General features: G+C 38.5%; 1 protein-coding gene across 1 annotated transcript in view; it reads left to right on the top strand.

Annotated features, from left to right (window-relative positions):
• Positions 1–16764, top strand: part of LOC137022585 (transmembrane protein 255B) — a 36836-nt gene that overhangs the window by 17693 nt on the left and 2379 nt on the right. Inside the window, exons 4-8 of the mRNA XM_067388989.1 lie at positions 6885–6974; positions 7636–7716; positions 8569–8654; positions 8961–9120; positions 15124–15261. Coding sequence (XP_067245090.1) covers positions 6885–6974; positions 7636–7716; positions 8569–8654; positions 8961–9120; positions 15124–15261 — 555 coding nt within the window. The remainder of the gene's footprint in view (positions 1–6884; positions 6975–7635; positions 7717–8568; positions 8655–8960; positions 9121–15123; positions 15262–16764) is intronic.

Below are 16764 nucleotides of genomic sequence, written 5' to 3'. Positions count from 1 at the left end.
GTGATGTTTCTTCAGGCATTAGTGGTTGTTGTATAGGAGTAGAGTTTTCAGCGACCATCTGAAGCAGTTGGTGGAAGCAGTTTGAGACAGTTTGGTTTGTTGGTGGTCAACCAACATCTTAAAACTTACTGTAGTTGATGTTATGGCAGAAATTAAATGTCCCAACTCAACAATGGTACAAAAGAAGTTGCTCTCCATCTATAATCTTGTGTCTTGATTCCCAGAGCATATTGATGGAAACCATCACGGACATTCAAGGACATTTGATTCAATTTGCTATGGCTCGATTCCCAGTGAACACAATTACTAATTGTTGAGATGGAAAAAAATGGAAAATCTTAAGAAATGCCTCATTCTAAAATCAACATTTGGGTGGTTCTTCAACTTTAGGCACTTATATATTCCATAAATGGATTTTTATTAGAACAAACCAATTCATAATTTTTTTTTTTCTACCTGAGAAAATGCCTTTTCAAGTCCCTTTAATTCATAGGTTTTATTGCTGTCCCAGACTTTCAATCTTAAAGTATTAGTTCACTTTAGAACATTGACTAGATGTTCACTAGAACATTCTTTCACAAGATGTAATATAAGTCTAAGGTGTCCCCTGAATGTGTCTGTGAAGTTTCAGCTCAGAATACCCCATAGATTTTTTAAAATTAATTTTTTTAATGGCCTATTTTGGGGCATTATTAACTATACAGGCTGCGGCCCCTTTAAATCTCACGCTCCCTGCCCCCCAAGGATGGCTTGAGGTGAGTAAATCTTGGGGTAATTTTCATTTTAAAGTGAACTAATCCTTTAAATGATTAAAATCCATCATCAAATCCACCATTACACCGTGTGCAGAATTATTAGGCAAGTCGATTTTCTGATCATTTTTTTTTCCCAAGCACATTTTACCAATTCCAAACCACATCAATCTTAATAACTACACAGCAAAATCACCACAGTTAAATCAACTCTGCTCGGAGTACATATGGTCCCTCTCTAAATAGTGTTAACACTGAAGTAGAGTTATAGTTAATGAGATAATTGAGCAATTCATTAAGTGATGTTAACAAGCATAATCTCTGAAGAAAACACAATCCTCCTTTAACACTATGTAGAGAGGGACCTTATGTGCTCTAAGCAGAGATGATTGAATTCTGGTGATTTTGCTGTGTACTATTGTGTTTGTATTTAATTATTTATAAATGATATATAATTAAGGAAGGCTGGAAGTGAAAAAGGCCTTATATTCAGGTGTGCTTAATTATTAGGCAGATTTTCTTTTAAAGAAAAAAATGGGCCAAAAAAGAGATTTAACTCAGACTGAAAAGTCAAAAATTATAAAATGACCAAGAGAAGGATGCAATACTAGAAATTGCAAAGTCAGCAAGACAGCAAAATGCTCATTGGGTCAGCAGGGTCAGACAAAAACAGGTGGAGAAGAAAAGACACATGTTAACTGCAAAATAATTAAGAATTTAGGTCAAGAATTAAGTGAAACCATCAGGAACCCTTTAGTCTCCATTTTCCAGAACTGCAACCTACCTGGAGTCTCCAGAAGTGCAAGGTGTCAGGATGTCAGAGACTTAGGTTAGGTAGAATCCTAAAAAATGACCCGCTCTTAATAAGAATAACAAGCTGAAGTATTGTAAAATACATGAATACTGTTTTTTTCATAGGCTTTATAGACAGACAGATTGAGAGTGACTCTTGAAGGACCAGCACCACATCCTCTTGTACCACTGTTTGAAGAATTTATCTTCCAGAATCTGGCAGCGAGTTTTGGGGGGTCATTTTTAGTCCATCTCCTAACCTGAAAAGTCGGTCTTGCAGAGATGGACTAAGAATGATCTTCCAAAACTTACTGCCAGATTCTGGAAGATATATTCTTCAAACAGTGGTACAAGAGGATGTGGTGCTGGTCCTTCAAGAGTCACTCTCAATAAGAATTGTCTATTTGAATTCATGGTGTCTTCAAATGAGGCTTCTCTTTTTTCAGTTGACTGTGATATCCATGCAGTCTCTACAGTTTTTAATCATGCAATGGTAATTTAAAGCTGAAATGATTTCAGCATCACCAAATGGAATTACTAAAATAACAATTTTCAAACAGTTTTCCTGAACATTCCCACATCTGCCGTTGGTCAGACAAACAGATAGTCATGCCCCAAGGGGGGCGGAGCTTAGTGAAGAGTCAGTTAAAAACAAGGCATACCATACCGAAAGATTATTATTTTGCCAGAAACATGAATGAGTGTGTCTTGTTTAATTTGAATATATCTTCCTCGTTCCCATCTTTGAACAGTGATTCACATATGATATAGATTTCACTTAACTGAACAAGAAGCACAGGTCTAAGCGTAAACCTTGACCTTTTATTTTCCTTCCTGTTAATCTTTCTAAACCTCTATTGACCTTCATACAGTATGTCCATTTACTGTCTCTGTTCTGTTCCTGCCTCTCCTTTTTTCTTGATATGCATATGTCTCTCTGTTGGTGGGTTCAGCTTCTCTTGGCAGTCTATCTCTGATCAGCTGAGAAGGGATCTGTCCCTGTGGATATCATCTTGCATGTTAAAATAAATACACTGTGACATTTGGTTGAGTCATTGCAGTCAGTTATGTGTAATTTATGGCTAGTTTCAAAGCCAGATGAGTTTTTATTGTGCCCCCAGGAATCACATAAAAATGTATAGGCTTTGGACAAGACAAAGACTGTGTGTATGTGCACATATATGAATGTGTATAAAAAAATGAAAGGTATTTGCAACAGTAAAGTTCATATCAAATGAAGCTGTGTGATATATAATATTAGGCCCATCGCGATTATTTAAGATGACTGATCATTGCATGTTTAAAATTTCAGCCATGCATAAATATGCACTTTTTCAGTGCTTTAGTGTATTTAAAGGGTTAGTTCACCCAAAAATTAAAATTCTATCATTAATTACTCACCCTCATGTCGTTCCACACCCATAAGACCTTCGTTCTTCTTCAGAACACAAATTAAGATATTTTTTGATAAAATCCGAAGCTTCGTCGAAGTGGGCCTAAAAGACAACAGTAATGTATAAATCTTTTAATGCATGGAATATTATTCATGTCATTTCACCCTGTGCAGTATTTGTTTACAAAGTCTTATACATTTTACTGTATGATTTAAAGTTGGAAGTGAATAAATGTCTTAAGGTGGATGTTTATTAAAGCATTAGTTCACTTCAGAATTAAAATTTCCTGATAATTTACTCACCCCCATGTCATCCAAGATGTTTAGGTCTTTCTTTCTTTAGTCAAAAAGAAATTATGATTTTTGAGGAAAACATTCCAGGATTTTTCTCCATATAGTGGACTTAAGTGGGGTTCAGCGGGTTGAAATTGCAGTTTCAGTGCAGCTTCAAAGAGCTCTACATGATTCCAGGCGAGGAATAAGGGTCTTATCTAGCGAAACAATTGGTCATTTTCTATTAAAAAAAATTTAAATGTATATACTTTTAACCACAAATGCTCAACTCGCATTAGCTCTGCGATGCGCAACACATTACATAATCACATTGGAATGGTCATGCGTGACATAAGCAGAAGTACTGCGGTAGGGTGAAAAACTCCACCTCATTTTCTTCTCCAACTTCAAAATCGTCCGACATTGTTGTTTTAAATTTTTTGTAAAGGGCATTTGGCTTAATCTTTGCACATTCTGTCAGGGGAGCCTGGAAGACCCAGAGGTGAAAGGAGCTTGCAAACAATTTATTAGAGTTTCCACAAAACAAACAGAAAAAGTTCTGGCAGGCGAAGAGAAACAGGTATGTTGCAGCTGGCGAGCAACAGAAACAACAGCGGTCGCCCGAGTCACAAGTCCACATCTGTAGTCCCACTGGAGAGAAGCGCGAGCAGTAGGTAAAGTGCCGTACTGACAGAGTACGAAGCATGCGTCCTAAAATCTGGTTGGTACGTTCTGCTTGACCATTTGTCTGGGGGTGAAAACCCGAGGACAAGCTGGCAGTAGCCCAAATTAAGCGACAAAATTCCCTCCAGAATTGTGAAGCAAATTGGGCACCTCTGTCCGAGACGATGTCAGAAGGGAGTCCATGCAAATGAAAAACATTCTCAACAATAATTGCGCGGTGTCCTTGGCGGAAGGGAGTTTACTAAGCGGTACGAAATGGGCTGCCTTAGAAAAGCGATCGACAATAGTGAGGAAGACCGTGTTACCGTTAGAAGCAGGCAGATCAGTAACGAAGTCCATGGCCAGATGTGACCATGGACGAGACAGAATGGGAAGGGGTCTAAGGAGATCGGCGGGCAGAGAATTATTCAACTTTGTCTAAGCACACACGGGACACGAAGAAACAAAACGCCGCACGTCGCGTGTTCTGGAAGGCAACCAGAATCGTTGGCTTGTGGACGCTAGGGTTCCTCTAACCCCTGGATGGACTACCAGCTTAGAGGAATGACCCCATCGGAGGACAGCGGGCCCCATGGTCGGTGGAATAAACAATTGATTAGGAGGACATAGTCTCGGAATAGAAACACCGGTAAGAGCGGTCTTGACTTGTTTCTAGATTCCCCAGGAAACGCCTGCCACCACTCAGCCCTCCGGTAGGATGGGCTCCGAGGAAGAGGCGTCATCAGTGGAACCAAACTGCCGTGAAAGGGCGTGAAAGAGAGTATAAACGACCGCGGGGAGGGGTAGTCCCGTGAAGTAGTTCTATACTACAATCATACGGATGGTGAGGAGGAAGGGACGCAGCCCGTGAACGACTGAAGACCACCCGCAGATCGTGATACTCCTCCGGCACTCCGGACAAATCACCAGGCTCCTCCTGCAACACAGATACAGAAGAGACAGGAGACACAGCAGATACAAGACATTGGACATGACAAGACAAATGCCAAGACTGAATGGTTCCTTGTGACCAATTAACTTGAGGATTATGTTGAACGAGCCAAGGAGGACCCAAAACAATAGGGGCAATAGTAGAATGAAAAACAGAAAAAGAAATAGTCTCTTGGTGGTTGCCTGAGATGATGAGACTCATAGGTGCAGTAATAAAGTGTATACTTGGCAGCTCACTGCTGTCTATCGCAAACACAGGAGTAGGGTCGTCGAGTTTCAACAAAGGGATCCTCTTCTCACGAGCGCACTGCTCGTCCATAAAATTTCCCTCAGACCCAGAATCAATGAGAGCTTGGCATGTAGTAGTCGTTCCTGCCCACCGGAGCACAACGGGCAGAGTGGTGACTGATTTGACGGGAGAAGAACTAGAAACAGCGCTCGACAGTATCCCCCGGTCTACTGGCGAACGTTCTCTTTTAGTGGGCTAACAGCCACCAGGGGTCCCGAACGCCCACAGTACATGCAAAGGTGATGGAGGGCTTGATGCTGACGTTCAGCAGGCGAAATGCAAATTCCAGCCGTCTGCATGGGCTCAGGAAACTGAGCGGCTTCAAACGAAACAGTCGCTAGTCCAGGCTGGGGTGAAGATTGAGCCTGTTGGGTGCCACGGGCACGGCGCTGGAGGTCAGCACACTTCTCCAAACGGATGGCCAAATCCACCAGCTGATCGAGGGCAGTGGGGACTTCTCGCGCATAGATCTTGTCTTTAATCTCAGAACACAATCCCTCCATCAAGGTGAGCTCATTCCACTCACATCAAGCTGACAGAGTACGAAACGCTATGGAGAAATCAGAAACTGAGCGTCCTCCCTGGTGTAAGACAGTGAGCTGGCGGGATGCTTCGAGTCCGCTAACGGAGCGGTCGAAAACCTTTACCATCTCCTCCCGGAACGCAGAGAAGGACTGACAGCATACCGCCTCCGCCTCCCAGACAGCCGTGGCCCAGTCTCGCGCTCTCCCTGTCAGCAGAGAAATAACAAATGCAACCTTTGCACGGTCGGTCCCATAAGTGGCGGGTAAAGGTAAAGTGCCGGATAGCAACGTCCACGCCAGACGACCGGCTCACAGTTCAGCAGGAATCCAGTCTGGGGTGTGGACTGGGACCGGGACTGGAACTCAGACTCAGAAAACAGACTGCTAAGACACACACGAACAGAGATTTAGCGAGGTTACAAGGAGCAAGTGTTACTCACAAACATCAATTCCCGGACGCAGACAAGGACAAAGAGCAGGGAGAAATAAGCAGCGCAATTAGCGCGAAGACAAAGAACAGGTGCGTGCACGAGAGCACGTGCGTCAGAGGTAAGGGGAAACAGCTGAGACCAATGAAAGATGAAAGAGAGAAGGAAAAGATACCCAAAACAAGAGTAATCAAACCTGACTCATGACACATTCACTTGGTAAACACTGGATCTGTACCTCCACTGTTACCCGTGACGTTTCCAACGAGATTACGTAATGCGTGGCTAAAACTGTAATTTGGACCTTCAACCCATTGTACCCCAGTGAAGTCCACTATATGGATAAAAATCCTGGAATGTTGTCCTTAAAAAAAAAACTTAATTTCTTTTCGACTGAAAAAAGAAAGACATATCATTATCAGGAAATTTTATTTCTGAAGTGAACTAATCCTTTAAGCTTCATTGTAAATGACATTAACATTAGCGATTAGTATAAATTTATAGCAATTATTTGTATGACAACAGGAAAAATGTCATTACCTTGACAACATTATAGGCTAATATATTCTTTGCATCTTGAAGACCACATACTGTACAGCCTAGTGATTTAGAGCATGAAAATTGTAATACAATTTATTAATTATTATTAATTATTCATTTTTTAATTAACAGAAAAAAATTATTAAATATGAATAGATTCCATGAAATTAATATTTTTAAATATTGTTATGTATTTTGGGGGAAATGTACCAAAAACATGTAATGTTGCAATAATCCAAATGTAAATTTGTATCTGTAATCCATTCTTTTTCTGTCCAGCTGGTTGCAGCCATTGTGTTCCTGAGTTTTGGTATCATTTCCAGCTTCCTGTGTCTTGTGGTTGATGGTGTTTTCATCTTACTCAACATTGTGAGTACATTAACCATTAACAATTTTGCATAAAACCACCTAATCAACTGCCTACCAATCAACTACCATTTAGCAATGCTATAGAAACCAAAGGGTACTATACTGGAGATATGAATTCTTGCATCTACACAATCATAAAATGTTCAGACCAGAAGCCAGTAGCATGAACATAGCCAAGACTGTGTAAACTGGATTCAAATTAGATTAATCTACCTTTCTATGAAACTGACTTTTACAAGTTACAACGAGCCATGAAGAAAAAAAAAAAAAAAGATGACTAACTTGTAAGACTATAGTCTAAACAGTTTATGCAACCAGTCACAGATATCAGTGTCAAAATACATCCAAGGGCTGCATTTGGAGGGATGAGGAAGTCACTGAACTCTGTGGATGCTGGCGCTCTTTAGTACTTGTGTAAAAACTCAGAGGACAGATCATCTGTCTTAGCAGCACGGATGTGGCCCATAAAGAGAAGAATTATGGGATTGAAGGAATACTCTAGGTGTGGTGATAATAAAATCCCACTGTGAGCCTCTCCAAAAAAAAAGCCATTCTACTGTATCTCGTCACTCCAAAAAAGGAAATATATTAAAGAAAAAAAGGTGAAACATTTCCAAAGGAAAAAGACAAACTGAAGACATTTCTTACACTCTGTTAACAGGATATGCGTCCAATGAAGGCAGGAAGATGTCAGTTCTACACCAGTGGTAATAGTTACATCTATGAGAACTACTACGCTACAGTGAGTCAAATTCTCTAGGTTTACATTAGTTTCTGTAAAATATCCCTTGTGGAAAAAGAAGTATGGTTAACTTTATTGAATGTGCACTTGTAGTATACTTCAAATCTTAAAGGAATATTTTTAAAATTTACTTGCAGATAAGATAGTATTAATTCAATAATAGGACACTTAAGTGTATTTAAAGAAAGAACGCTTTTATGACTGTTTTTTTTAACCCATTTAAGTACACTTCTAAGCTGACTTTGTAATAATGTCAAATTAAAGGCTTTTTGAAAGTACATTTTAATTCATTTTAGTCATCTTTGTCATGCTTTAAAAAAGTACACTTATTTTAGACACTTAAATCACATGTAAAGTACTTGATTGTAATTTTAACTGTAATGTGTTATTCAGTATTACATTTAAAAAGTTAATATATTTCTCAAATGTACTAAAATGCAACTTTGTCATTCCAAATGTCTAATTTCAAACATATTTAAATCGAAAAAAAAAAATTAATTGGCATTAAAGTATATTTTGGTTTATCAAATGCTTGTCAGTACATAACAGTACACATATTTCAAAGACAGTAGAATTAATTATAAAATTGCATATGAAGTTGTAATTAAGACCTACTTAAATGGGTCAAAAAGTACTCTAAATTTAAGCTAATTCCTGATTTAAATCCCCAGCAGTTGAATTGACATTTCAGTTATTTAGCACTATATATTATTATTATTATAATAGTAGTTAATGTGAAAGTAGAAAGAAGAAATGATAGCTTTAAGAAAATGTGTGCAACACAAATTTGGTACTGATAACTGAGATTAGAATATAAATTTAATTTCTAAATGATGCTCAATTGTTTTGTAGGTTCCCTGTCAAGGACTAACTGAGTCCTGTAATATGAAAGTTCGCAGTGGAACGTGTTACTGTTGTGATTTGTATGATTGTGCCAAGTAAGTAATTCACATATTTTTGAAGACACATACAAATACTTTAAAGAAACACTCATAAATAACGCAATAAGTGATCTGTCCATCGCATAGCAAAAAAGAGATCTAAGGCAAATTACTATTATTCATATTTTGGGTAAACTAAAGGGTTTAAATTCCTAACTGTAAGTATTAAAAAAGGAGCACATAAATCATTTTGCACCATTTGAGCATGGCATGAACCACTACAATAAATTAGTTATTAACATGAAATGGCACATAAACATGTAATACCATAACCATGATTTTCCTGCTTGCTTTCTTTTCCAGTGGAGGATATCTGAACAATTACTATGAGTTTGTTGGTGTGCAGAGCTGTCAGGATGTCCTTTCTCTGTATGTTCTCCTCTGGATCCTAACCGCCCTCAACCTGCTGGCCTTTGTGTTTGGGATCCTGACCACTGCTGTACTGGGCAGTTTCAAAGACATGGTGAGTCACTGAGTGAATCTTAGAGAGAGAAACAAAGAGAAAGAATTTGTTTTCAATTCAACTTCAATTCAATTTTAGTCCATTTTTTAAAATATGAATTTTGTCCATCCATCTGGATCTGCCCAACTTGAAGAGGTAGTTCACCCAAAAATGAAAATTATCCCATGATTTACTCACCCTCAAGCCATCCTAGGTGTATATGACTATCTTCTTTCAGATGAACACAATCAGAGATATATTTAAAAATATACTTAGTCCTCCAAGTTTTATAATGGTTGTGAAACAGCGTAGGAGAATGACACTTTTCCTGAAAGTTTGCTTTGGCAAGCCGTTTCGAACTTCCAAAAAGAACACAAAACGAACTTCGCTTTGGCCTGATTTCATTTGAAGCATACCGGGCCCTTTAAAATAAAAAAAGGGAAAACCTATTGTCTTGTGCACTTAACAGACACATGCACACAGCACCCAATATAAGTCCATAAGACCGCAAATGCACATTGAGTGTGCCATTTAAACCGCACACACTGTCTGTAACATGGATAAGCAAGGTATGCTTTGGGCTTTGGGTGTCTGCTATCTAAAATAGCTAAAATTGTCATGTTGTCAAAAAACAAAACTAAACAAGGTAATATAAAGTAATCATGTGTGTTTGCTGATGTACTCTTTAGACAAAGCGAGAGAGGGGAATGAATAAGCACTTGTAGACTGTAAGAAGACAACAAATCTTTTTTACAGGTTTTTAATTGTTTCATCATTTCCTCAGAACTGTAATCCTTAATGCTGCTTTCAAATCACATGCCAACATCCTGCATATCTGGCATGTGTTTAACTAAACGTGACATTTTCAAATTAGAAAGAAAGAGAAAGTTTGCGTGATCTCTCGGGAATCTGTAGTGACATTCATTTGTTTGTGCTTTTGTTTATTGATTAAAGCAGAAACCAGCTGCAGACAGATTTGCGCTTGGTTTCCAGTAATCCTTCAGTGTTGAAGGATGGGAAATTCATCATATTTATGAATTGTGCTTTCCTGTAGGGAAGTAAATCTTGGCCTAAACGCAGATGTTTGGCTGACCAAAACGGATTCTGCTGAAGGATGTTTGTGTACTTGTCTTTTTCCTTGATGCGAACAAGCTTTCTAGTTTCTCCTGCAAACAGAAATGCAGAACGTAATACTGTTATCACCATGTTTGACTGATGGTGTTACCCGAGAGGAGGGCTATATTTGATTTTGTGCCAAGAATATAGTGCTTGGCTAAGAAAACAAAAAAGCAAAAATTTAAACCATCCATGGCAACATTTTTTTTTTATTATTGAGATGACATGTGAAGGATGCTCTAGTTCTGGAGTTAATCCCAAGGCACACCTTTGTAGATATGAAATTTCCAAGGCATATATATATATATATATATATATATATATATATATAGACATATTAGATTTTCTGTTCTTTTCGTTGTCATGGTTATCACTGTCAGTCATCCCAAATTTTGGTCAAATGCATTCATTAGGCAAAACTTCAGTACTGTATATTGGAGAAGTTTGATGTATGATGACATATAGTTCTATAAGTAAATATAAACTCATACTTTTATTTAATGTGTATGTACTTCAAGTGCATTTACACAAATATTAAGATTTTATTATTTAAAGCTGCAGTCCGTAAGTTTTTCCTCTTTGTCGCCATCTCTGTTTGAAACCTGCAATTGCAGATATTTGTGGGATTATCATCTTTACGTGGGTTGTGCATCGGCACGGCTCCTCAGCGCGGATGAATCTAATGTTTGCTGTCAGTCAGTCACCACATCGGTGTACTTCGGAAGCACAAATTCTGCTTCTTGGAAGAATGACCAAAATAAGAATTTTCACCGGAAAATGTCTTCTGAACAAGTAAGCAACATGTCTGCCACTTTTGTTCTGACCAACTGAAAAAAAAAGCATTACAACAAATCGCGTTGACAATGTTTGCTTAGCTCGGATCACATCAAACCGTGCAATTTATTATGACTGTTATACTTTGTTTTCTCAAATTGTTAATGTTAACAACATCAGCATTGCGTGACTGTGTATTTAGTGTGTATTAGTCTATTAGTAGAGTTCAGTTTCTGTACACACTCAGCAGTCCGAAGCCTTTTGCTTTTGAATTTGGACCTTTTTGGATTAAAATCCGCCATCAAAATGATAAGTTTAATTATTCCAGCTGCTGTGAGAAAAGGCTATAAATGATCCGCTGCCTGTAGCATCCTCCATATGCCATATAGCTTACTAGCTAGACTCCTCCTTTATGTAAACAGACATGATGTAATGACACAAAGACGAATGGCTGCATTCTCGAATTTCCTGCGGAAACCCACCAGTACCACTGGAATTACAAAACATTATTACAAGCTTAGGCTCAGATCAGACAGAACACATTTTTTGCAGTGAGAGGAACCTTTTTTAAATTGTTTTCTAATTGGCAGTGAGCGTTTTGCGCACTGTTTATGCGCCCCGGGTGCCTTACATTTTAGCCGCCTTCTGCACCTCGTGTTTTTGCAGGAGCGCTCTGAGCGCCTGAAGTCAGAAAAAAAGCAACTCTGATCATCGTTTTTTTCCATTGTCCAATCGAATGAATGGAGAGGCGTGCCTTCCGTTGTGGTAACAAAAGATGGAGGAGAAAACTTGTGGTTGTCACGGGTTACCCGGAGCTGTATGACTTCACAAAGTGAAAGTAAATAATATGACAGTTTAACAGCAACCCAAAGAGCGCTCGCCTTACACTGACAGGACAGCTGATTCAGTGGTTGCCTAGCAACATAAAAACCGCAGCGCACTGCTCTTTTTTCTAAAATCAACCAAAAAAGGCAGTGCCTCATGTTTTCAGACCTGAAAATCCCATTGTGTTTGATCGGGGCCTTACCATTGTGAATCGGGCCAAGGTAAGGAGATAGTTTTGAACACTGGCTCATTATGTACTTGCTCAAAAATTGATTTTGGATCATTTTTAACCAAAAAAAGTTATGGACTGCAGCTTTAATCAATATAAATTGCTAAACTGTGTGTGAAAATAAATGTAATTTGGTTGTATTAGATGTGTATTTCATCTGATAAAATTCCAGGACAGGATCTGAGAACCACTGGAATACATTTTTTAATGCATCATTTTAATGAATTTAAGACCTTTTTGCACAACAACTTCCTGGGTAAAAAACAGTTGGTGGTTCAAGGTTAACATATTACTAACCTTCCTTTACACACACATCCAGACAACAGACACTTCCACACTGGTGGTAATAACTACAGCGATCAGTATATGAAATGACAGATGAACTCAAACATTGTTTAGAAATCTAATCTCATATAAATAGTGCTGAAGACACAGATGTTCTTCTGGAAACATTTCTGCAAAAGAATGAAAAACAGCTACCTACATTGATCCAATTTTTCACAAAGGTCAAAAGAGTGCTGCTTTGAAGACTTTAAGAGGGACAACATTGGACCGCATATCACATAAAACACTGCATATCTGTCGGACCGCTGGAAGGGCTTTTTTAAACCTGTCAACAGAGCACAATAAAGAGAAACTTCTGGGCTTATTTTTGACATGACTTATCCTCCTGGAGGTAAATCTCTGAAGTGTTGAAGACAATGTAAATGTTTGGACGGTTTCTGCTTATTCCACTAAATATCTCTGACACTGTATCCGTATTCATACACTCTACTCAGTAAGTTGAAGCACCTTTACAGCCTTAAGTCTTTTTCGGTATGGTGCAACAAGCTTTGCACATCTGCATTTGGGGATTTTCTGCCATTCTTCTCTGCAGATCCTCTCAATCTCTGTCAGTTTGGATGGGGACTGTTGGTGGACACAGCCATTTTCAGGTTTCTCCACAGATGTTCCATTGGATTCAAGTTTGGGCTCTACCTGTGCTGCGTGCTTAGGGTCATTGTCCTGTTGGAAGGTGAACCTTCTGCCTAGTCGAGGTTTTGAATGCTCTGGACCAGGTTTTCATTAAGGATATCTCTATAAAGTTTTCCTTCTACCCTGACAAGTCCCCCAGTCCCTGCCACTGAAAAACATGGCCACAGCATGATGCTGCCAACACCATGCTTTATCGTAGGGATGGTATTGTGCAGGTGATGATTGGTGCCTGTTTTCCTCCAGACATGACGCTTGGAACTGAGGGAGTCTGAAAGAGTCTGCCATAAAGCACAGACTGGTGGAGTGATGCAATGATATTTGTCCTTCTTTAAGTTTCTTCCATCTCCATATACTGTAAGAACGTGGAGCTCAACCAGAGTGACCATCAGCTTCTTGGTCACCACTCTAACCAATGTCCTTCTCCACCGATTGCTCAGTTTGGCCAGGAGGCCAACTCTAGGAAGAGTCTTGGTTGTTCTAAACTTCTTCCATTAAGGATTATTGAGGCTACATGCTTCCGTGAACTTTCAATGCAGCAGAATATTTTTGTAGTCTTCCCCTGATCTGTGTCTTGACACAATCCTTTCACTGAACTCTGCAGCCCTTTCCTATAACCTCTTGGCTTGGTTTTTGCTCTGATATTCATTTTCAGATGTTTGACCTTTTATTGACAGGTGCGTGCCTTACCAAATCATGTCCATTCAATTGAATTTGACATAGGTTAACTCCAATCGAAGTGTAGAAACATCTTAAAGATGATCCAGCCAAATTGCCGCTTGAAAGTGTTCCAGAAAAGGCTATGAATGCTTATTTTACTTATTTTAAAAGAGAAAAAAAAAGAAAAGAATTGTCATTATGGGGTGTGGTGTGTAGATTAGTGTGAAAAAAAAGTTATTTAAAGCAGCTGTAACAACAAAATATGAAAAAAATAAAGAGGTAAGAATACTTTTGCAAGGCACTGTACTTGTACAAATGTGTATGAAAGTAATATGATATTGCAGATTCTAGACAAAAACAGATTTCTTTGACCAACTGGATTAATTTCAGCATGCTAAGATCATTGTAACTATTATTTTAAAAAGGTCTCACAATGTTTAACTGTGTTCAGTGTTGGTTTGTGATTGAATTGAACATTTTTAAACAGTGTTTAATTTTGTCTTAAACGTCTGAGGACTGCGATAGTGAATTCGAGGTTTTGGCTTTGTGTTTATAGTTTCGATTAATGTGGTGTTGCTTTCAGGAAATGTGTCTCAGCATTTGAGGGAAACTGTGCCAATTCAGCCGGCGGCTGAATGAATGTTCCCCAAGAAGGGCATTTGTGTGAAATGGCTTTCATGAAAAAGTTACAATGTGGATTTATGAAGGCTTAAAATACTGCATACAATGGGCTGTTATTATGTTGATGTTTGTTATCCAATTTTGTTACTTTTAAATGCCTTTGTTAAGACATTTCGAAAACTTAAGACCTGCAAAATCACTTCAATCACAATACACTGAAGAAAAAAAAAAATCAATATTCTTGTATTGTTTCCAGTACAAATATCTAAACATCCTTAAATCAAGATATAATGACTTGAAAAGCAAAATAACATAAGTGTAGTTTTCTGAAAAATATATCAAACTCAAGTGACTTTATGCTTAAAACAAGAAAAAAAATGTGCTGAGTTAAGCAAAATAAACTTGTTTTCCCTTTAAATTAAATGTCTTTTTCTGACCCCACTGTTTTAAGCACAAACTCAATTTAGATTTTTCAGAAAACAAGATGATATCTTAAGTAATTTTGTTTCTCAAGAATGTTTAGACAGTTGTAAAGGAAACCAAGACAAAAATACTGAGGAAGAAAATGCAGTGCAGGATCAAAATGGATTGAGTTCTTGCATATAAATAAATTAAAACATGATTCTATTGGCTCTTATGTGAATACACAAATTCTCCCTTCTCAACAGAAATACATGAATAAACAATGGGCCCTTTTCACAATTCTGGGATTGGAATGCAGAAGTAAACTATACTTCCTGGAGCAATTGAGAAACTGTTTTGGTAAATATTCTATTGAAATTGCATATGGCAGCCAGAGATGATGATTTTTTTTTTCTTCCCGCCAGAGGAGTGTGGTGGTCGGTTTTGATGTGTCCAAGTGGGGAGGTTCATCTCTATTCTCCTTTGATGGGGCCAACTGTTCATCCCCCACTGCACCCCTGCTAACAGACCCTAACACACACACAGGACACCAGCTCTACCCGGTCAGTTCATCACGCTCACACACACACACACACACACACAGATTCAGCTCATGCTCTTTTATGGTATGATTTAGTTGCGAAGTTGAATCTGTAGACTTTTTGTGCGAATTAGTGTGAGACTCTCTATCAAATCCCCTGGTGATGCGGTAGTCAAAGAATGATCCCAGTCCAAAATCCCACAGCATTCCCTTATAAAACTGTGCCTAAGTACACTGATCCTTGGGCTTGTCCCGATCACACCCCTGCCCTGCCGAGAACGCCAGCCAGCTGTCCAGCCAATCCCAGATCATGGATCTCCCAGCACCCTCACCCCTGTTGAGTGATCTGGAGTTGCTCTTGGAAGCATCACTGCAAAAGTTCCTCTGGCCAACTTAAACACATTGCTAAGCATCAGATATTAGGTATGGACATCATGAACACAACAAATAAGCTAAGAAAATAGTATAATATGGCTTAAGTTAAAACAGAAAATGGTCACTGAGGAAATCAGCATAGATAAACAGCCATTGAAGCACGTTGTTGATCATAAACAAGCCATATGAACATAAATAAATAAAGGTTCTTTATTGGCACCTTTGGCTCTATGAAGAACCTTTAAAGAGGTCATATTATGCCCTTTTACAAAGTCTTGATTTTTTGGGGGGCTCTACTAGAATAGGTTTTTATGCTTGAATGTTCAAAACCACATTATTTTTCACATAATTTACATTGTTGCAGCACCTCTCTTCCCATGCTGTCAGTAACACTCTGGGGTGCGTTTCCCGAAAACATTGTCCAACATCGTCCGTGATTGCATGACATGTGGACTTAATAAATCCTTATCTTGAGCAAAATTACAAGACATTCATTCATTACAATCTATAACTTTAATTTCAAATGCATATACACAAATGTCATTTACGTCTTTTAGTTTGTCAAGAGATTTTAAAAACTGAGAAATATGTCATTAATAGTCATAAAATAAGTAAATTAGCCAATTTTGTTTAAATTAAGGATTGCAGAAATGAGTCCACCCTAGATTTAATTCAACAAATGTATAATATTCTAGCATGCCCTCCGTAATTTTGAATATACTGTTCTGACCCTTCCTGGCACAGAGTGTACAAGTTCATGACAAATTTTCACATCTGTCCTGTTTAACTCCTGGATGATGAGCTCCTTAAATGCCCTGATCGTTAATGGGGAGTGTTGCTCAACTCGTCTCTATAGAATCCCCCACAGGCGCTCAAGAGTGTTAAGATTGAGTGTAAAAAGGTTTTTCACCTTGGGAGAATGCATATCCTCATTGTCATGTTGAAAAAATGCCCAACAATGTAGGGAATGAGGAAAGGGTAACATATTCTGTTTCAAGTTTGTGTATTAAATTACACAGTGGTGTGGGAATTCATGACAGCATTGATAAAGCACAACTCCCTCACACCTTCAGCACTCATACATCCCTATATAAGAGCTTTACTACCACTGAACTTTACTGTGGGAACCAGGCACTTCTCACTGTACTCC

The sequence above is a fragment of the Chanodichthys erythropterus genome, chromosome 7 (assembly GCF_024489055.1).
Source record: "Chanodichthys erythropterus isolate Z2021 chromosome 7, ASM2448905v1, whole genome shotgun sequence".
Taxonomy (NCBI): Eukaryota; Metazoa; Chordata; class Actinopteri; order Cypriniformes; family Xenocyprididae; genus Chanodichthys; species Chanodichthys erythropterus.
This window is presented reverse-complemented; position numbering and strand designations above follow the sequence as displayed.